The sequence below is a fragment of the Sporothrix brasiliensis genome (genome assembly GCF_000820605.1).
Source record: "Sporothrix brasiliensis 5110 chromosome Unknown Cont14, whole genome shotgun sequence".
In the NCBI taxonomy this organism is placed as follows: Eukaryota; Fungi; Ascomycota; class Sordariomycetes; order Ophiostomatales; family Ophiostomataceae; genus Sporothrix; species Sporothrix brasiliensis.
Window position 1 is genome coordinate 103,434 of NW_024467133.1, and position 20,651 is coordinate 124,084.

General features: G+C 55.1%; 8 protein-coding genes across 8 annotated transcripts; 3 read left to right on the forward strand and 5 right to left on the reverse strand.

The window, feature by feature from the left end:
* Positions 1 to 154: 154 nt before the first annotated feature.
* Positions 155 to 1,416, reverse strand: SPBR_03764 (20S proteasome subunit alpha 2; the record flags this gene model as incomplete). Its single annotated transcript, XM_040762054.1, has 4 exons — positions 155 to 252; positions 344 to 1,006; positions 1,077 to 1,306; positions 1,373 to 1,416. 4 exons carry the CDS (start codon positions 1,414 to 1,416, stop codon positions 155 to 157), a joined length of 1,035 nt encoding a protein of 344 aa, XP_040622718.1.
* A 922-nt stretch (positions 1,417 to 2,338) lies between these two features.
* Positions 2,339 to 3,897, forward strand: SPBR_03711 (ring finger domain containing protein; the record flags this gene model as incomplete). Its single annotated transcript, XM_040762001.1, has 2 exons — positions 2,339 to 3,649; positions 3,712 to 3,897. 2 exons carry the CDS (start codon positions 2,339 to 2,341, stop codon positions 3,895 to 3,897), a joined length of 1,497 nt encoding a protein of 498 aa, XP_040622719.1.
* Positions 3,898 to 5,619: 1,722 nt separating this feature from the next.
* Positions 5,620 to 6,790, forward strand: SPBR_03779 (mannan polymerase II complex MNN11 subunit; the record flags this gene model as incomplete). The annotated part of the gene is made up of 2 exons (XM_040762069.1): positions 5,620 to 6,489; positions 6,560 to 6,790. 2 exons carry the CDS (start codon positions 5,620 to 5,622, stop codon positions 6,788 to 6,790), a joined length of 1,101 nt encoding a protein of 366 aa, XP_040622720.1.
* A 637-nt stretch (positions 6,791 to 7,427) lies between these two features.
* SPBR_03668 (sphinganine-1-phosphate aldolase) lies at positions 7,428 to 9,268 on the reverse strand (the record flags this gene model as incomplete). Its single annotated transcript, XM_040761958.1, has 2 exons — positions 7,428 to 9,063; positions 9,171 to 9,268. 2 exons carry the CDS (start codon positions 9,266 to 9,268, stop codon positions 7,428 to 7,430), a joined length of 1,734 nt encoding a protein of 577 aa, XP_040622721.1.
* Positions 9,269 to 11,034: 1,766 nt separating this feature from the next.
* On the reverse strand, positions 11,035 to 11,247 carry SPBR_09243 (uncharacterized protein; the record flags this gene model as incomplete). Its single annotated transcript, XM_040767369.1, has 1 exon — positions 11,035 to 11,247. One exon carries the CDS (start codon positions 11,245 to 11,247, stop codon positions 11,035 to 11,037), a length of 213 nt encoding a protein of 70 aa, XP_040622722.1.
* A 97-nt stretch (positions 11,248 to 11,344) lies between these two features.
* Positions 11,345 to 12,942, reverse strand: SPBR_03702 (pyruvate dehydrogenase kinase; the record flags this gene model as incomplete). Its single annotated transcript, XM_040761992.1, has 3 exons — positions 11,345 to 12,418; positions 12,559 to 12,707; positions 12,828 to 12,942. 3 exons carry the CDS (start codon positions 12,940 to 12,942, stop codon positions 11,345 to 11,347), a joined length of 1,338 nt encoding a protein of 445 aa, XP_040622723.1.
* A 2,497-nt stretch (positions 12,943 to 15,439) lies between these two features.
* Positions 15,440 to 17,068, forward strand: SPBR_03695 (uncharacterized protein; the record flags this gene model as incomplete). The annotated part of the gene is made up of 2 exons (XM_040761985.1): positions 15,440 to 16,471; positions 16,550 to 17,068. 2 exons carry the CDS (start codon positions 15,440 to 15,442, stop codon positions 17,066 to 17,068), a joined length of 1,551 nt encoding a protein of 516 aa, XP_040622724.1.
* A 429-nt stretch (positions 17,069 to 17,497) lies between these two features.
* Positions 17,498 to 19,763, reverse strand: SPBR_03629 (uncharacterized protein; the record flags this gene model as incomplete). The annotated part of the gene is made up of 2 exons (XM_040761919.1): positions 17,498 to 18,226; positions 18,315 to 19,763. The coding sequence occupies 2 exons, from the start codon at positions 19,761 to 19,763 to the stop codon at positions 17,498 to 17,500; spliced, it is 2,178 nt and encodes a 725-aa protein (XP_040622725.1).
* Between the last annotated feature and the right edge of the window lie 888 nt (positions 19,764 to 20,651).

Below are 20,651 nucleotides of genomic sequence, written 5' to 3' on the forward strand. Positions count from 1 at the left end.
ATGCCACTGATTTAAGCCTGTCGAATACAAGTACATGCGCCCCTTTGGTCTCCAACAGCGCCAGCTGCACTCTTATGCTATCAGCCCATCCTCCACGTGCCACCACGCAGGTTGCAAGCTCTCTCTCGTTTTTTTCCATGCGCACGTGCGCCTCTTATAGGTTGGTCAGGTAGTCTTCGATCTCCTGTGGCGTCAGCTTGCGGAACCGCGGCCCTCTCGCGCCCTCAACACCCTCGACACCGAGGAGGTGGTCTGCCGGCGGGCCAATGATGCCTTGAAATTGTTAGCCTTTGTTTCATCCCGTAGTTGGGGCAATATGTCTTCTGACTCATGTCAGGCTTACCGATCTCGATGGTGTCGCCGTTCATCTCGCCCTCAATCGTCTCCTTGAGTGTCAGCAGGGCAATGTGCACCGCATCTTCGAGCTCCAAGCCCTCCGTGTACCGCTTCTCCAGGAACGTCTTGGCCGACGCCGCGCTCTTGCCAATAGCCGTTGCCTTCCACGGGAAGTAGCTCCCCGATGGGTCCACCTGGTACAGCATGGGGCCGCCCTTGAGAATACCGCCCGTCTTGCCCGTGGGCTTCTTCTGCTCACCCGAGGCCAGGCCGTCGGCTTCCTCCTCTTCCTCTTTGTTACCAGCTGCAGCAGCCGCCGCCTTGGCCGCCTCGCGTTCGAGCTCCTCCTCGGGCAGGATGCCCTCGTCCCAGCCGGCAATCAGCAAACTGACACCGTACGGCCGGACGCCGCCGGACTGGGTAGCCTCCTGCATAACGCGAGCGACGTCCTGCACCAATATCCGCGTCGGCGGGTACTCGTTATAGATGCGCTTGTAGCCCGAGTGCGAGACCTTGCGGGCACGGTCAACGAGGACGCGATAGTCGGGGCCCATACCGGCGTAGACCATACCGATGTCGGGCGTGATAAGGGAGATCTTGGAGAGGGATGACGGGTCGGCGAGCGGGGACGATGACTTCTTCTCGGTGGCCAGGACAATGCCGTTTGTGGCTGCAGGGAAGACATGTTAGAGACGGGGGATGCCATCGACAGGAGACCAAATGTTGGCAGCACAGCGTACCTTTGATGCCAAGAGCAGTGACACCCTGGTTGACGGCATTTAAGGCATATTCTATGACAATCCATCCGTTAGCCACTTGCACTGTAAACGTCTCGGCATCGTTGCCGCATCTCGCGCGGATTCTCGGCGCGCGCGACACCTCGTCGGACATGTTGAAGGTCGGAGGGGGGTGAACGAACCAATCTGCACCAGCTTTCCGCTGTGGAGTGAAACAATCGAGGTTAGCAACTCTGTCAATACAAGAAAAACAGCAACAGCAAAGCCTTTCCATGTTCCCCAATCCCAATGTCGCGTACCTGGGCGAGAACGTTGTCAGCGAGAACGAATACCGGTCGGCCATGGCTGTGGTCGAGGTGTCTTCTGTGGGTGAATGTGCGGTGATGTGAGGTCGGCAGAGCAGTCGGAAATGGGTATTGTATCAAAGAAAGAGGAGTCGAGAGGATCGAATGACGACAATGGTGGACAACGATGGAGACGGATGGCTGAGGATCTCAACACAGACTAGGTTTGCAGCTATGGCCAGTAGGCAGATGCTGCTGTACGTTTTTGGTACAAGTGAGAGGCTGGACGCTGTGCTGGTTTCCAAGCTCCGCTTTGGCTCTGCGCTGTCCCAGGCACACCGCACAGTTGCGCGTCGAGCTCTTCTGATTGGCTGCAGCTGTGATGCACCAACCGGGGAGGACCACAGCTAGTATCACTCTAAGCGGGCATGGTTAGTTAATACTACTCCACTCTGCTCAACATCTCCGCCGAAATGGAACTTGGATTATCGAAGCTGGCGGAAAAGTCGGTTGGCTCTTCCTTCTTCTTCCACTCAATTTCGTGTCCTGTTGCAGGTCGCTCTTACTACTCCTCCTGGCCCAACTTCCACTCGGCCACGTTTCTCCTTCCCCAATTCAGTGCATCTCGGTCGACGTTTCCCTCTTCCCAACGAAGATGTGACTTGTTACTTTCCTGCCCAAGGCGAGCCAAGCGGCTATGGAACTCTAAAACGATATATTTCTTCCCTCAATCTGGGCTGGAATCCAACTATCCATTATATATTTCGTCCTCAACCACACCCTCGTCCCACTTATGACTGTACGAATGCATATCACGTTTGTTTTGAGATCTTGACCCGGAAGCTCGGGAATTTGATACACAACGATCCTTCGCACCCCTAGTTTGTGTTTTGTCTTTCTGCTTTTCGCCTCCTACTTTAAAAGTCAATTTGACCACCCCATATCAACAACCACCTATCGCCCTGTCACGCGACTTTAGCCATGGATTTTCGTGCTCGAACTGGTGCCGATGGGGTAGGCTCCAGCTGGTCCTGGCCTGCCGACACCGCTGCAACTGGAAACGCCAGTGGCAATGACACATCTTCGGCGATGAGAGACGATGGCTGGGCGACGACGAGTGGTTTCGACTCAGGGTCCACGAGACAACCACGACCGCATCAAGCGACGGCTACGTCCGATGGCGACAATGACGGCACTGCTTCTGTCGGATCCTTTCCTGGTGTATCCGACAACGCCTCCTGGGTCACCGAGAATGAGGAGAGGACGCCTTTGGAGCACAACCACTACCACTACCGCGGCGATACGAACGAGTACGGCTTTGACAACGAACGCCATGGGCCGGGGCAGCAGAAAGAGCCAACTGAAGAGGAACGGGCTCAGGAACGGTACCGTCGGCGTTTCAAGCCACGTACATGCCGAATCTGCTTCGAGACGGTGTTGCCGACATTTGAGGATATCACAACGCACCCGGACGACGGTTTACGCGACATGATGGGCGAGGACGACGCGGCTGCCGAACCAGTTGGTCTGGGTGCTGCTGTCCAGGCAGTCGGTGAGGCGACGGCCGGTCTGCGCGACCGTGTGGCTGGTGCGGTGACGTCAGCGCTTCCAACGTTTGTGCGATCGTCGCGCATGCCTCGTGTCCGCTACATCTCTGAAAACCCCGAGGACGGACGGCTGATCAGCCCTTGCCGCTGCAAGGGGTCCCAGAAGTATGTGCACGACGGCTGCCTCCAGGCGTGGCGCAAGGCACAGCCCATGGCCGAGCGCAACTTTTGGAAATGCCCGACGTGCGGGTTCAAGTACCGTATTCAGCGGCTGCGCTGGGGCCGTCTCGTTTCCAACAAGATCACGCGGGCTCTTATGACGCTCCTGGTCTTTGGGCTGACGCTTTTTGTCCTGGGCTTCGTGGCCGACCCGTTGATGGACTTGTGGGTGGACCCAAGCGGCGTGATTATGGACACGTTCCTGGATGTGCACGAGTTTGACACGGACGACGACCTCCTCGGGAGCTTCCACGACGTGCTGGGCGGCGGCGGAGGTAGTGGTGTTGGTGGCGTTGCTGATTTCGTTGGCGTGTCTGGCTGGTGGGAGCACTTCATCAAGGGTCTCTTCTCACTGGGCATTGTTGGGGTTGTCAAGACGTTCTTCGTCGTGTCACCGTTCACTTGGTTCAATCTGCGCGGTGTTGGCCTTGGCCGTGGACGGCGGCGTGCTGCCGGTGGTGGCCGAGGACGCTACGAGAGCATGAGCTGGATTTTCATCCTTGTCGGCGCGTTTACATTTTTAGGGGTAAGTGATATGGCAACATGCCGGACATTGTTGAGTATTTTGTCGCTAATCCATGGTTTTAGGTTGCCTGGAATGGTATCAACTACTTGAGCGGTCGTCTCTTAGAGCGTGCCAGCGAGCGTATTATCGACATTGGCGCTGAAGGTCCCGACGATGACGATGAAGACACCGATGCTGGGCACGCTGAAGCAGACGGTAGCAATGTCGGCATCCCAGAAGCGGTGAATGACGATGGTCAAGATGCATGAGCAAGACACGATTTCTGGCTGATTTTAAAGTCACAAGAGTATCTTAGCCACAAAATGGAAGCTCTTTCAGAGATCTCAGACTCTAATCCCCCCTCCACTCTCCTCTCCCATTAGTCTCACTGCCTCTACTCCCGAAACAACCTGCACACTCTTAAGTTGTCTCGAGTTCTTCGCCTCCGTGTCGAGCCAACTAGTCTGTGTGCAGAAATTAAACCAGTCCCGATACTTGTTCCTCTGCTCGGGGTGGCCTGGCGTTTTGTCCGGCCGCTTCCGCATGAGCAGAGGCTTCGCGGACCCCGCCATCCTTTTCGCCGTCTGATTGTCTGGCAGAGAGCAAATGCTTAGCGTCTTGCGAAGCTCGCTCCTCTATCGACATCATTTCCGCTTAGCTTCTCTGGTTCGTAAGGGCCGTTCTCTGGGCAGAATTCCGCGCACGTCTTTTCATGTCTTCGCCGGATACGTCCCCAGAGGCTCTCCCACACGAGAGGTAAGCACCGGCAATTGGTTGATACATCCATTCGTAATTGTAAACGACGTTTGTCGATCGATATGGTGTCTATGACCTTCTGGTAGCCATATATTTTACCAAAATGGCCGTCGTCGACCTCGCTGTGACGTTTGAGGTTGCCTTTACATGGCCATGTCACTAGGCTCAGCCTCGCAAACCCCCTATTTTTGCGATCTGCATTGACTGTTAACTGTCGCGTAGGTGGCTCCGTACTTATGTTTGTCGTTAATTGCACCGTTTCCAGCACTACTAGGACCTTGCACCAGGCCATGCCAACTCCCTTCCCTATTTCGCGCCGAGACGGGCGCCCCACCCTCAATTTACTCTAGCAGCACGGGTCTCTCTTTCTTCTACTGGACAGTTCGTGGGAAGAAAGACCTGCCACGTCAGGGGTAATAGTGGACTGGGGACCCAGGAAAGCGCGCTATATTGTCGTGTAGGGGGCCCTGTCCCCATTTCATAATTTTTCGTTGGTATTGCCTGAAAACTATCGTAATCGAACTTTGTCCTCTTTTGACTCCCTCCCTGCAATCGCGCTGCAAGACGCATACATCTCCCAACCGCCACGAAAGGCGAAAACGAATTCTCAAAATAGGAGAGCGAGCGAGTGGCGCGCCGTATTTTTTTTTACCCCCTTGTCGTTTCTACCCGCTGTACCTGTCTCAATCTCCAGCGTGACCGGCCGCGTGCTGTTCCTCTTCCCCTCCGATTTTCTCTCCCTTTGGACTTCCTCCATCGACTACCACCAACGGCTTTTCTCCCGGTGCCTCCTTTCCCGTCCGCTCATTGTCCACGTCCGCCCGTGTCCCGCTTCTCTGGGCATTCACTCCAACTGCTGTCCAAGGTTGAATTTCGTCCATTGGGGACTGCCCAAACCAACCTGGCACGACAGTAGAGAAAGCCCCCTTGTCTGTCTCTCTTGTCGCATCTCCTGTTCCGCGCAAACAAAGCTCGGTCTTTACTTGCTACTACGATCTTTGATTCTAATGACGCCCGCGCCTTGATGCGATACGATACGACCATCCCGCCTCGATCTCGACCTGTCCTCTCCTTTTCTTTTATTTGTTATACGTTTGATATCACGACATCCATCCACGAACCATAGTCTCTCACCACCAGAGAACCATCGGGCAAGGGACAGATAACGAAGACACCCCCCGGTCACGCATCGACCTTCTCCCTACCAGCGTCGCAACCATATACACACGCACACGATGCATTTCGCTTACCCCCCACGCAAAGACTCCAATGCGGCCGCGTTCAAACCGCGGGCGTCATCGTCCCGGTTGCCCTTCATACGTCGCGGCCGCAAGCGGGTGCTTGCCCTCGGTGCGCTCTTCTTCTTCGGCATCATCTACTTCTTGACACGGCCCAGTAGCCGGCATAGAGGCGCCAACCCCTGGATGGCGGCACATCTCAAGGCTGCCAAGGAGGAGGGTACTGGCAGCACCATGCCGGGCGTCGGCGACCACAAGGCACCTACGGCGGCTGACGGTAACCCGTTCGGCGCCGACTTCTCGGCGGCAACCGAAAACCTTGCCTCCTTTGGCAAGGCGCCGACTGTCGTGCTCGTCACCGTGTACGACGAAACCAACTTCCACCGCGCATACCTCGACACCATTCGCGAGAACCGCCGGCAGTATGCTAAGAAACACGGCTACGGCACCTTCTCGCCCAAGGTCGGCTACTACAACCTCAATGGCTCGCCGCTGTCGTGGACCAAGGTCGTGGCTATGCGTCATGCACTCACGCTCTTCCCCGAGAGCACGTACTTTTGGTTCCTGGACCAGAACGCGTTTGTCATGAACATGGACAAGAGCATCGAGGGCGACATTATGGCGCCGGCCAAGATCGACGCGGCCATGCTCAAGGACTTCCCCGTCGTGCCGCCCGACAGTATTATCAAGACGTTTGGCCACCTCAAGGGCCAGGACGTGGACTTTTTGCTGACGCAGGACTACGACGGCCTGTCGACGTCGAGCTTCATCGTCCGCAACGGCGAGTGGGCGCGCTTCTTCTTTGAGACTTGGTTCGACCCGCTGTATCGGTCCTACAACTTCCAAAAGGCGGAGACGCACGCATTGGTAAGAAGACACAATACGGAAAGAGGGAATCAGGTAGCACAAATTACATGCAAGGAACTAACACGCCCAGGAACACATTGTCCAGTGGCACCCGACGCTCCTGTCCAAGATGGCCCTCGTGCCGCAGCGGACCATCAACGCCTACAGCAAGGTCGAGCACGGCGCCAAGTACGAGACGGGCGACCTGTCGGTCCGTGTCGTTAGCTGCATTCGCACGAGCTCGGCCGTTTGTGAGAACGAGGCCGCTCCGTTTATCCAGCTCTGGCGTGGCAGCGACAAACAGCAACAGGCGGCATCATAAAATTCATCGCGAACGGCTATACGATGGTGTTTGGCGACAGGCTGTGTATGAGTGGAATTGCATGCATGACTTTTTCTTCTTCTTAGTGGCCCTTTGCTATGCGGACGGCATTTGGACTCCTTATTAACCCGTCCCATGTTCACTGATATCTCTATTGTGTCCTTTATTTTTAAGATGGCGTTTTATCTATTTCCGGAATCTTGACGAACGGAAGGGGTCCACGGTTTCTTTTCTTCACTTCGATTTATATTCTTCTCCTCCTTTTCCGTCCCCTTATCTCCTTTCTCTTTTTACCCAACATGTCACATCTTTTAGTAGTTCTTTATGGGTTCTGGAATTTTGACCAATCGATAATGTATGACCATATCTTCACTATATATAGACAAATTTATTAAATTATAATCCGCAAAGTCACATCAATAATATTCATAACTTTGCCTAGTCGATCAATTCGTTCCATTTTCAGTTTAAAAATGATACTAAGGTAATTTTTCGAGAAAGAATATACATATACAGATTAATGAGAACTCGAATCAAGACACGGCCATGGCAATGCAAACAAAAAGTAAAGAAATTAAAAACAATATACAGAAGAAGCAAAACAAGAACATTCGTTTTGGGCTGCTCAACTCTCCATTTATGCCTTGTACAACAGATCCAGGAAACCCGTCGCCAGGTCCACAACCACGCTCTTGTTGGGTAGGCTACCTGCCACACCGTAGAGCGCAGCCGCATCGCCACTGTCATCGGTGGACTTTGCGCCGCCCTCCAAAGCGCGCACGCGCACCTTCTCGCGCTCGGCCTCCACACACGCCTCCAGGTCTGAGACTAGCGTGTCAAATGACTTGACTATGGGCATCGTGAACGCAACGTGGATCGCGGGAGGGTTCTGCAGGGCGTTCAGGTGCCAGCCACGGGCTGACATAGTGTCCGACAGCGCGTAGATGTTGATGGGCGTAAACGGCGAGGACGAGGTGGACGGGGCCGAACGGCGCGCGCGGAAGGCAACCACCGACACAAGCGGGCGGCCCATGACCTCGATTTCGGGCGACAACACAGGCGATGTCGTTATGTGTTCGGCAAACTTGCGTGCGTGGCCGACGATGCGGCCACAGGCATCCAGGTAGCCCGACTCGCCGACGGCCATCATGCTCGCCCAGCAACCAGCAATGAGAGCACCGGGACGCGAGCCGGCCGCACCAGGCGAGGCGTAGACGCCACCGGCCCAATCAGCCGAGACAAAGTACTGGTACGCGCGCAGGGCGGCTGTGCGGTACAGGACGACGGAGTTGCCCTTGGGAGCGAAGCCGTACTTGTGAGTATCGACGGAGATGCTGGTGACGCCACGGACGCGGAAGTCAAAAGGTGCCGTCTCAAATCCGGCTTTATCGAGGAAGGGCACCATGAAAGAGCCCAGGCAGCAGTCAACGTGCAGCGGCAGGCGTCTCCGGACGGCAAGGCGGCCGAGGGCTGCAATGTCATCGATAATGCCGTGGGGGAAGTTGGGTGCGCTGCCAACAAGCAGGACCGTGTTGGGGTTGATAAGGCGCGCGACACAGCGCACGTCCACCTGGTAGCCCGGTGCGGGGCAGGCGACGAGGTGCAGCTTGATCTTGTAGTATTGGCTGGCCTTGTGGAACGCGGTATGGGCGGTCTCGGGGATGATCATTTCCGGCTCCGTGACGCCGCGCTCGACATATGCCTTCTGGCGGGCGCTCAAACAGGCCATCAGGATACTCTCGGTACCACCGCTGGTGGTCACTCCGGCGGCCCCGGCAGGGCCGTTGAACAGGGCCAAAACCATGGACACGACCTCGGCCTCCATCTTGCGCACACCCGGAAAGACATCCGGGTGGATCGGGTTCGCCACAGTGAACTTGCCGAAGGCCTCGGTCTGCAGCTTTAGCAAGTCGTCCTCGCCGTGGTAGACAGCACCGCTGACCCGGCCATCCTCCCAGCGCGTATGGTCGAGCTCAGCCAGGGACTCGAGTTGGCGGCGGACTTCGTCGTGGGCCAAGCCCTGTGCGGGGAGCGAGGTATGGCGGATGACGCCGACTGGGACGAGCTTGCCCTCCATCTTGCCAAGGGCCTCGTCGACCTGCTGGCGGACCTTGGTGCGCACACCAGGGAGGCGCAGGAACCAGCCAAAGACGATGCGGCGGATATCATTGTAGAGCTCCGTGATGGACCCCACAAAGCCGCGGCCGCGGAGTTTCCAAACGGTTCGGCGAGTCAAGCGGAGGACAAAAAAGAAGAAAACGAGGTTGCGGAGACTAGCGAAAGAAAACAGGTGAAATGTCAGTCCAAATCGGTCCTCAGAAAGGCACTGCACAGAAGAGTACTGCAGTCAGTAATCGTTGCGAATTTGCAGCAAACGCACAGGTCCAAGTTGAGTAACAGCAACGGGCTCGCTGGTCTACGGCGGACGTTGCTGATGTTGTCCCGGAGGCTAATCAGCATGCTCGAAGACCCCGGCATGATGGCGGTACCGCGGTCGGTGGAAGGATGGAAGGTGACGAGGTTGGATGAGCAGTGCGAATGCGCAGCACTGGAATTCTGGCCAACGAGGCGGGCGAGGGCGTCTGGAATAGAAGAAAAGCGCAAGGGTTGCGAGATCCCACAAAGGTAAGAAGCGCGCTGCGGGACGGGTAGCTCTCGGTCCGACGAGCGTGATAGGTCGAGACGTGGGTTTGTTGAGCACCAGTAGAAGGTGCGAATCTGCAACGGATACCAGCGAAGGGCGCGAGGCTGTAGGGCTGGTTGTCGATTGGGTTCGTGCGAATACAAGGAAAAGAGAAGCCACAAAACGGACGAAGATGCGAAATGTTTGGATGAAACAGAGGATGACCTAGAAGGAAGGAGGTGGCGAGTAGGACGGAGGCGTGGGAAGATGAGGATGCGGAAGGAAGGGAGAAAATAATACGAAAGAACGAAGGGCGATGCGGAGAACGCAAAAAAGGAAAGAACGAAAGAACGAGAGGCAAAGGAAGTTACGAGGAACGGAGGTTGTGCAACAAAAGCGGACGTTGCGCGAGGTGCTTTAGTGTCTACAAAATCGCCTAGCTTTAGCTTAGAAGCTCCCCCTCTCCAAGTTTCTCCTCGCCTTCTCCCAAATCGGAAAGCGCGACGGGAACACTGGACAGCGAAGCGTTTCCCAGTATGAAGACCTCTGGCCGAGGCTGCAGGAATGGCCCAAGCTCAATGCGTGCTTTCGAAAGCGAGAGTAAAATATAATTAAAGTGTGATGTGGACAGAGCTACCGTTCCCTGTCCCAAGACCAACACATTCTGTCCTGTTCCTGACTCTGTCGTCCGTGTCTCTTTCCGTGGCAAGCCGAGCCCTTTCGCCACCAAAATCCAAGAGGTCTTTTCCAGGCAAGGGCTCTGCAGGCCTGGTGACTGCCAAAAGTGGCCAGCCAAACAGGGCCTTGGAAATGCCCGCGGCACTTTCCCGTTCTAGCGATCACATGCCAAAGAAAACCCGGGTACATGGCAGCACGGGCTTTATGACACAACCCAGAAGACGGAGCTTTCTCATCTAAGCCAGATTTCTGGGGGCTTTGTTACGTCAAAATGCATTCATTGAAATGGCCCGACGTTGACGCACGACTCGTGTATGAACAATGCTTTTATTTCCTGTATTTCCACGTAGCCTTTACCGTCTTCTCGTCTTCAACCACAATCGAATAAGAATGCTTTGAAGGTGGCCAACATGTATCGTGAAACAAAAACCGGCATCCTCCCAGGAATAAAACGAATTTCGCCTGGCTCTCCCCCGACTCTACTTGGCCAATATCCGGTTTGTACACGAGTTGCTTCCCAAGCGCGGCCCGCAAAGAAGTCGTGAAAGGCAGCAGTAACCAAGGAACAACAAGGAACAAATTGAAAGACAAGGTACATAGAAAACGAAATAAGAAAACGACAGATCAAGAAGTTGAAAAAAATGCAATGGTATGAGAACGGGAGGTATATGGTCGGTGTATGAGAAGAAAAGATGCCGTACATATCCAGAGATACGTGAGAAGAAGGAGAAAAAACGAACCCAAGCCGCCCCTATATCATAATGCTGTTGTATCCCATGTAATCCCACGAAAAGGGAACCGTTAAAATGAAAAGAGTCGGAAGTACAAGGTACTTTCTGTTTGTGGTTTTGCTGTTTGTGGTTGCCTGTTGTCCTGTTTGCCCGTTTGCCATTCTATTTTTTGGTCGCCGAAATTGCCACTCTTTGAAAATCCGGCCATGTAGTCATAGCTCATTGTCGTCGCCGCCGCGCGACGATGACCCCTGCTGGTGAACCAGCGTCTCGGCGTCGCCTACCTGGCGGCGCTCCGAGATTTCACGCCGCGTCTTGTCTTTAAGGCGGGCCTGGGCTTGTATGCGTAAAGGTGTTGTGCTCTCTGTGACAGACGGTGATGTCCGTGCCTGTGCCAATCCTCGGGACTTTGGTGGTTCCCTCATGACAGCTAATTGCTATTGGAGTGGTTCCGATGAACTCGACAGTCGATTCAGGTGAAGGTAGACGTCGGTGCCGTAGCTAGAGGAGCAATATTAGCAATCATTCGACGACGATAGGGGGGGGCCAGAGACGTCGGGTTTGGGATGAAGCGTACCCTTCCATGCTGATCAGCTTGAGATCACCGCCAAAATATCGTGCGTACAGTCGCGATATAGGTAAACCGTAACCAAAGCCAGCCATAGGCGCCTTGAAGTCGCTCTTATCGAAATCGGGGTCCAGGTTCGGGGTGCGGTCGACGGTCGTGTACATGTACGTCCAAACCAAGGGGATGGCACTGCGTGGTATGCCACCGCCCTCGTCGGTGATCTTGATGGTGATGTCCTCGCGGCCCTCGGCAACAATCACCTTGGTCACAGGGAACTCTTGCTTGTCCTGGCCGTGGGTCTCAACGACAGCGCGCAGCGAGTTCTTGAGTGTCTCAAACAGCATGTGAGACAAATGGCCTGGCACATACATAAAGTTGAGGTTCGGGTTGCACACGAGCTGGATCTTGGGCGATTCGAACAGGCCGTAGTGGTCTTCACACACGAAGCGCGCGTTCTCAATGGCCTCTTGAGCCAGGTCGTGCACGTTCGTCTTGGTGCAGATGATGCCCACGTACGTGGGGTCGCGGTGGTGGCTCTGGTCCGTCAGGGCAATGTGCTGGCCGATCAGCATCCGGATGCCGATACGCGACATGTAAAAGCGGTCGAGGAAGGACTGGATGTTGTGGTCGATCTGCATGCGCTGTCGCATGCGCTTGTATTCTAAGATGCCTTGTGCCATGGTCGTAACGACACCGTCGTGGCGCCGCTTGATCTTGTGCAGGGTCTGGGCGAAACGTTGGTTGTAGAGCTGCAAGTCCGACGGCCATTCACCCGTGTCGTCAACCCATGCGAAATAGCGGCGCGCTGCCGCATGCTTCTTTGAAAAGCCGTTGCCATTGTGTGCGAGCTCGCCGCCGTTTATTAAGGGTGACTGCGACGAGTAGTTGGTCTCCTCGAGGCTGGGGTTCGGCGTTGACTCGGACAGAAGCAGCTGTGACGGGCCGCCTCGTGCACCGGTACGGGTCGGTCTCAGTAACCGGTCGCGCGTGTCTCTATTCAGATCTGGTCTTGCCAGGGTTGTGATTTCCTAGACGGACCGCGTCGCGCACGCATGTGTGAGTCACAGTGGCAGAGACAATAGGAGACCAGAAATCAATTGCACGTCGCGATCGCCCCCAAAATGGAAACGAGCCAAAAAGCAGTGCGCGGCTATCAGGGAATGCTCACCTCAAACGACTGTGCATACCAATCCTGCACCTTCCTTACCGACGGCATGTCGCTGAGGCCGTCGGGCAGGTTCTCCAGTTCCTGGACGCGATGTGCCAGCCGGATCGGAAGCTCCTCGGCAAGGAATTGAGAGGCCCGGAAGAGGGTTCCTAATGGAGAACAAGTCAGAAGCGAGTTGTGAAAGCGCAAATGCGAGGCCCAAAGGGAAGACAATCAGCCGTCGGCCCAAGTGAGCCGTGGTCAGCCTTCCCCCCGGTAGTATGACGTACCGACGGACGGCTTCTCGCCGAACTGCACCATCTGTCGCAAGCTCACGCCGGTAGCGGGAAAGTTTGCATAGTGCTTGATGGTGTCCATCAGACGGTCTGTCTTCCTCCACGACATATTGGGCAGCTTCAATTGCGATGCCCCGGGGGGGCGTGCGCTGTGAGGTGGTGTGACTGGAGGGGCGATAGCCGGTGGTGCTGAGTGCAAGGAGGAAGCGCCGCGAAGTAGTCAGTTTACGATGATCCGTTTAGCGATCTTTCTGGACACGCATACAGGCCGGCAGACGTTGTGGGAGCGAGGTAGGAAGGGGATGGGCGGAAGGCTGAGGGAGGAAAGCTGGCAGCGGAAAGCGGAGAGCGCTGACGATTAGTTGCCAGTGTTGGGCGGATAAATAAGACCGAGACCAGACGAATGTCTGGTGAAGCGCGCAGATGGGCGAGCGACAGGATGAGAGAAGGACTGCGTGTGGCTGGTGCGATGCAAACGTCACGAGAAGCAATAGGAAAACAAAATACAAGAGAAGCAAAAGAAACGAAGAGAAAGGGAGAAAGCAGGTGACAGAGCCGGGGCGGATGACAGACAAAAGCGTTCGGGCCAAGGAAAGAACGAATGTGCATGGAGGGAAAATATGGGGAAGGTACCCCAATGGGCAATTGCAGAGAGCAGCGAGCGACACAGTGACAACAGTACGAAAAGGACCAAAACGGCAATAAAAGCTCACTAACGCGCACTAGCAAAAGCACGAGACCTGCTCGAATTGAAAAAGAAGGGCAGGAACGAACCGGGCACACGAGCAGAGATTATCACTGCTAATTAGGATGCATACGTGCAATGGAGGAACGGAGGCTAGGAAGCTAAACTTGGCTGGGAGGAAGATCTTGGTCAGGGAACAGACATGAGTGAACGGGGGGAAACCTTGGGACCTTGCGCCAGCCGCAGCTGGGTAAAGAAAAACCGAATGAGGTGACGGTCGAAAAAGGCTCGCGCTTGACTCGAAGGGAGCCGAGAAGCATGGCAGAGAGAATTGTCGTTGGGCCATACGCAATGCTCCATATAGCGGAACCATGGGTAGTACAATACGCGAGTGACGGCTCCGGCTACCACGTCTGCACGTGTACTGAGTTTTGAGGATTTGTTACCAGCCAGCTCTGGTGGATGTGGATGATGTTTCTACAAAAGAATGGGATTGGGTGGTGACTAACTTCCTTCTCTAATCGTCAATTTGTCTCTCGAGAGAACCAAGGACCAAAAGCGTGGGATGGAAAGAGCTCTTTGCCGGCAGGTGGTACGTGAGCGTTCCTGCCCCGCCAATGAACCGGGGGCCCAATCCATTGGTCAACCCCACAGTCGTTCCTTCACTTTTCCCACCGAGGTCCAGTCGCGTCGACGGTGTCAATGGCAAGTACAAAATACGTGTGGCAGCTTTCGTTTGTACTCCGTGCGTGGACTCAAACGTGAATATCACGCACTGTTTTGTTTGTTCCTTCGCTTGTCTCTTCCCTCTGTGCGCTTCGAGATATATATGATGGCTTCGCATCTGTATACCATTCGCAGATACAGCCTATCACCTCCTGGTCCTTTTTTGCTTTTCCTATTAGCATTTATACTTGACACTCGTACGTCTCCTAAATATTCTATGGGAATGTACTTTTCGCCTCCGTTTCATTACTATTGAGTGCTGAGCCGTTTTCTTTAAATGCGGGGACACATTTTGCTACGTCCTTTACTGAATACTTGCATGTGACTCAGTCGCCTTTCTGTCTTTGGCGATTTTTATGGGGTAGGGACAATATAGACAGAGAGTGCGGCAATGTGGCACTGTGCAGCTGCCAAATGCTACAAGGCTGGCGCTCCTCAGGCGGTCGGTAACTCGTGACTGTAGTTCGGGCCATCGGAAAATCCAGGGCGCAAACACGACGACAGAACGCCGTAAGAAAGGGAAGGTGCGCATTACCGTATTTTCCGCTCCAGTTACTAGCCATCCCAAGTACCGTCTTCTCAATATCCGTTCCTCCTTAACCGCCCCTTTTCCGAGACGCCCCGACCCTCAGCAAACTTGAAGCGGAAGCTGGCCCAACGCCCTTCGCAACGCCGTTCCGATTCCCACTCACCTCAATAGTTCTCACAGAGCTTGATTTCGGTTCTGGGACAGTTCAAAAAGTATCGACTTGGAGCTCCGATAGTCGAACGCTAGTATCTTCTTGGCCCAAGGACATAGCTTACGGATTCCTCTTTCTAGCCAAACAAGCCTTTTCCGGGGCATTATTGCAGACGTAAGCGTGCTGCCACATACTGTCTGTACCCTGGCTCTGGCTACCAAGGGCGCGTCCGATTATGGACTAGACGCGTCCAAAAGTCCAAGCTCCAAGCCGGACCGGCTCCTCCCCCGCGGCCTACCACAACACGGCACCGGAGGACGGAAACCGAGATCTTCACCGCTCACTTAACGAGGAAACGAGGATTACATATACACGCGCATTCACAAATACACACACGCACAAAACCGCCTTGTCTTGTCAGGTGCGCGGCCACCTGACACTGGGGCTACTTTAGCGGCGCGTAGGCGCGTTGGGCGCGCTGTCGTATCCATCACGGAAAACATGTGCCTGTCCTGATGCCGGACCACGCGCCGCCTGAAGCCGTTGCAGATGCCGGAGCGTCACGGCCGCCTGTGACGCCGACTACACCAAACAGCCCCTTCACCGGCTCGTTCACGGGATCTTTCCCAGCACGGTTATCCCCAGCGCGGAGCTTTAACTTGCACGCCCTTGGCTTCAACACGTCCCCGCTGGGCCCACTGGACCGCCGCATCTCGTTTTATGGAGGCGATGGCGATACCGACAGCGATGGCAATAGTGACAACAGCAAAGAAGGCGGTGGTATTGATCGTCCGTTGGAGGGCTCCAGCAACGATGGCAGCAGCCTCAACAACGACCATGTCCGAAGGGGCTGGCAAACGGGCGACGATGGCCGAGACAGCGACAGGCATGGCCTGGACGATCCAATTGCACTTGAGGAACGCAAGGACGTGTTGATCGACCGACTCAACGACATGGTCCGTCATGTTACCTCCTATGCGCCGTCGTCACCCTCTCTCTCCAACCGGAGCGCCTCGACGTGGAACTCGCCGGTCAAGAGCACGTCGGCCGAGTCGCGCCCTACCGACGACGGAACGGTACTCGGTGCGCTGCATGCCCACGTCGATGAGATGGAGGCCGTGCTGGCCGCGGCACAGGCAGCCGAGGCAGCTGCGGCAGCAGCTTCGCCTCGGAGACACCGTCACCATCCCCATCACCACCATCACTACCCATGGCAGCGACCCGAGCGTAGATCGCGTATGTCAACGCCTAGCGTGGTGAGTGATAAGAGCCCGGGTTTGCAGGGGCAAACAAAATGGAACACGGCTAGGAGAACGACTCTCGCTGCGGCCCCGATACTGTTTCGTGGCCCTTCGTCGTCATTTAGAGAGACGCCTCCGCCAAGGCCGGATGAGGTGGCTGAGATGGCTGAGGTGGCAGTGGTGTCCGGCAAGGCAGGGCAGGTCGATCCACCTGTTATAGGCGCTGTTGCTGTGAACAGCGAGGCTCTCGCCGGTGATCTCTCTGCCGTGTTGTCCAATCTTTTGAAAAGACGACAAGAATCAGAGGTACGTCCAAGACACGTCGCCCCGATCTTCCTCTTTGCGTACCCCCACCTCAATCCGTCACCGCTAATCGTTATATAGACGATCCAGGAAGCACTTCTCCAAAACCTTGCCGCGGCCAATAGCCGCACGGCCAAGCTGGAAGCTCAGATCCGAGAATTAACGGCAGCCACACACCAGAACAGTGATGCGGATGACATCTGCGACGACGATGATAAAGCCGGTGACGATGAAGAGACGGCAACAGAGACGGCAACTGAAAAGGGTGCAGACGATGACAACACGAACAATGACAACACCGTTAATCCGTCCCTGGTCGACCGCCTAGCGGACCTCGATGACCTTGGCTCGGAGCTGTCATTTCTCCGGCTACAGTTGCGCGGGATCGAAGTACGGTGCCGGTCGTATGTGCCGGCCGACGCCGACCCGGAGCTCACAGAGAGCATCGAAAATTGGAAGGCGGACTGGTCAGCACTTCGGGCCAAGGTAGACGAAGAGCGGCGATCTACGACGACAAGCATGAACACGAGCATGAATCTGCTAGACAAAAGTGGCAGCCACTCATACAACAGCATGGACGATCTGAACAGCACATTCTAAGAAGCATCTTGGAAGGGCGCACGCAGCGTGGGCCACCTAATACCCAAACGACCCTTTGTCATTTCACGAATTTATGAACACGACCATGAAAGATAGTAATGAGTTAGCAATGGGCTATTTTATATGCAATTCGGTTGTAGATTGAATTCATGTAAATCGTCTAGACGTTGTAGGTATCAAAAAAGTGTAAAATGATAATAAAAAGACGAATAAAATATTGAGTATACATAGCGTCTCTTCACGAGCAACGCAGGACATAATAGTTATCGACAATATCCACCAGTCATGTCAAAATATCTGCATGTCATGCAGATATTTATGTATCAGCTTCTCAACCAAATTCCTTCAACGCACGTTCTGCTTTCCTAAAGAAAAGGTAAAGAAAATATGATCGGGTATCTGTGTCCTAAAATCCGCGCCAGTAGCCATCTAAACGCGAGCCGTGGGGTCGCGCTGGGTCTCCTGCTGGTATTGCTTCTCGTCGAGCTCGTGCGGTTGGATGTGCTTGAACTCCTCCGCGATGGGCTCACTGGGCGCCGTGACGGAACTGCCGCCGAAGAAAATGTAACGGCGGATGAAGTAGCCAAACTGCGCCCAACCATAGGCCATGCGGGTGCGGAACGACACGGAGAAGACGGCGTCAAGCTCCTCAAGGGTCTTGGCCTTGGTCTCGGGCATAAACAGCAGCACGGCGAAGAAGCCAACAATGTTCCAGGCGGCGTACCAGCCAAAGGCGCCTTGGGGCTTGAAGGCGAGCAGCAGCGAGGGCCAAGTCACAGAGAGGACAAAGTTGAAGAACCACGTGGTGGCAGTGGCGAGCGACATGCCAATGGGGCGCAGGTAGAGCGGGTAGGCCTCGGCCGAGTACGTAAAGGGAACGGGACCTTCACCGGGCGAGTAGACGATTCCAAAGAGGTACAGACCGAGCGCAACACAAGCGATGCGGGCTTTGGAGCCGCCCTCGTCGGGAATCCAGAAAGAGAAACCGGTGAAGAACAGGAAAAGAGCCATGAGAGGGAAGGTGGTGAGCAGCAGGTTGCGGCGTCCGAAAGTGTCGATGGTGTAGATCGCAGGGATGGCAAACAGCCAGTTGACGACGCCCCAGCCGAGAGAAGCGCCGAGCGCGCTGACCTGGCTAAAGTTGGCGTCCAGGAAAATCTGCGACGAGTAATACGCAATGACCTATGTAGATGTTAGCAACGGAAAACAAAAAAAAAAAAAAAAAAAAAAAAAAGAGAGTCCATACATTAACACCGCAGAATTGCTGCATGAACATGACGATTTCCGAAGCAATCACGGCGTTGCGGTTGCGGCGAATTCCAAAGAGTTCCTTGAGGAGGCTGTGGCCACGTGACTCGCCGGCGGCTTTGGCGGCCTTGTTCTTGCCGTGCAAGATCTCGCGCTCTGCTTCGAGAAGCGTGTGCATGTAAAACAGGTCGCGCGCAGCCTGCACCTTCTCATAGCGCAGCCGGCAGATGGAGTTGTAGGCGTCGGCATGGCGGTCCTTGGTGAGATACCAGCGCGGGGACTCGACGCAGGTGTGGATCAGGCAGACAACGAGCACGGCGGGGAGCATGGCCGAGCCCATCATGAGGCGCCAGTTGAGGCCGAGCTGGACGCCGTGGTCGGGCACAAAGTAGAAAGCCAAATCGGCAATGTAGCCGACCATGATGCCGAACGCGGTCCACATCTGCCACTGCATCACAAGAGCACCGCGCAGCTTGGGCGGCGCGCACTCGGCAGCAAACATGGGCGTCGTGGCAGACTTGGGGCCGATGCCAAGGCCCAGGAAGAAGCGCGCGATAAACATGTGGTACCAGGTGTTTGTGAAGGCTTGCCAGAAGCAGGCGGCGGCGGAGATGATGCAGGAGATGAGAACGGTGCCCTTGCGGCCGAAACGCTTGTTGAGCGGCTCGGTCAACCAGCAGCCGATAAAGGCGCAGCACAGGTAGGGGGCGGAGTTGCAGAGGCCGACCAGCCACGAGTCGCGGCTGCTGTTGGGGTCGTCAATGCCGAAAGCAGACTTGTAGAAAATCTGTGCGCCGTTGACGACGGTCTCGTCCATGCCCTGCACGGCGGCGCTCAGCGAGCAAATAATAATGACCGAGTACAGCTGCTTCGGGTTGGACCACTTGTGCGTCTCCTCACGCGCCAGAGCCTCGCGTTCGCTGTTGGTCAGCTGGTCGTAGAACGGGCCGCCGCCGTAGACTTCCTGCTTCGGCTGCTCCTGCTGTGAGGAGGATCCGGCCGCACCTTCCGATTGCGGTTGAGCCACACCTTCGGTTGACGACTCGGCAACGGCCCCTGCCGTGTACATCTGTGGGTTGCCCGCAATGACAGCACCGAGACGGAAGGCGCGAACATCCTCGTCGCTGACGGACCCACCCTCGCCCTTCACGCCAATGTTGTACTTGCGGCAGTAGGCCTCGCCCATGTCGGCGAGCTCTTCGGGCGCGATGCCGGCCAGCGGGTTCTGCAGCTTCTGGCTCCAGGCCTGACGCTCACGCATCTCAGCCGCGGAGTCGCCGGACGACGGGGTGTCACTGGCATCGGCGACGCCTGTAGCAATGGGGCCGCGGGAGGCATCTTCTTGGTGCTGTGCCGAGACCTTGTTTGTTTGAGAATTGGCGAGGCCGGCGAGTTCCTTTTCGTTGGCGCCGTTGCCGTTGCTGTGTGGAGGGGCTGGGTCGGACATGTTGACGACGGGCCCAGAGTTATTGTGGCGATGACAGAAAATAATATTATTCAGTTACTTCAATTTAAAGTATGTATAATTAGTGGAAAGGCCATGCGTGAGAGCCAACGGGATATACGAAAGATATTCGAAGCGTCCCTGGAGAATAATTGGAGAGAAAATATAAGGCGACGATCGAGTCTGGGGAATGGAGAAGGGGAAAAAAAACCAAAACAAAAATGACCATGTGAAAAGAGGCGATCGACTAGCCTTTATATTTTTGGTCTTTTTTAGTTCTTGGGGAATATCAGGTTTTCGTTTAACAACCACGAGGTACATCTGACAGGGAGGTCGAGGATGTCCAAAAACAAACTGCGCGAAGGTGGATATGTGGAGTACAACAAGCTAAAAACATATATCAAAATACGACGGCAATAGCTTTAGTTCTGCGTGTATGTTGTACATCGCATCAGACCAGGCAGGTATTGGCAAGTCGACGCCGGCAAGCACCCCTAGCGGGACCATGGCACAGTGTGTACTGTATACGGTATGGAGAACATGCGGGACGAACGAAACGACACAAGAGTGCAGATCGTGGCCAAGAGCGAGATATCGTTGGACAGTCTAGAGAAACTATTGTGACATACTTTCAAGTCCGGTCCGCCCGTTTTTGAGGGCGTTTGGTTGTTTGTGTCCTCTTTTTTTTGAGGCCGTCTCTTGTCCCAGTCTGCATATTTAGTCCTTGTTGGATTACAATCCCTGTTATTTTCATCATTCTTTTTCTTCACTCCTTGACGTCGACCATTCCACGACGTAATACATCGTACGTCGTGTTATTATTTTATTTTGGTTTTTGAGCTCGGACTTTGTTGGGCAAAGCCTAACCGTTCCCCAGTACGACATATTACA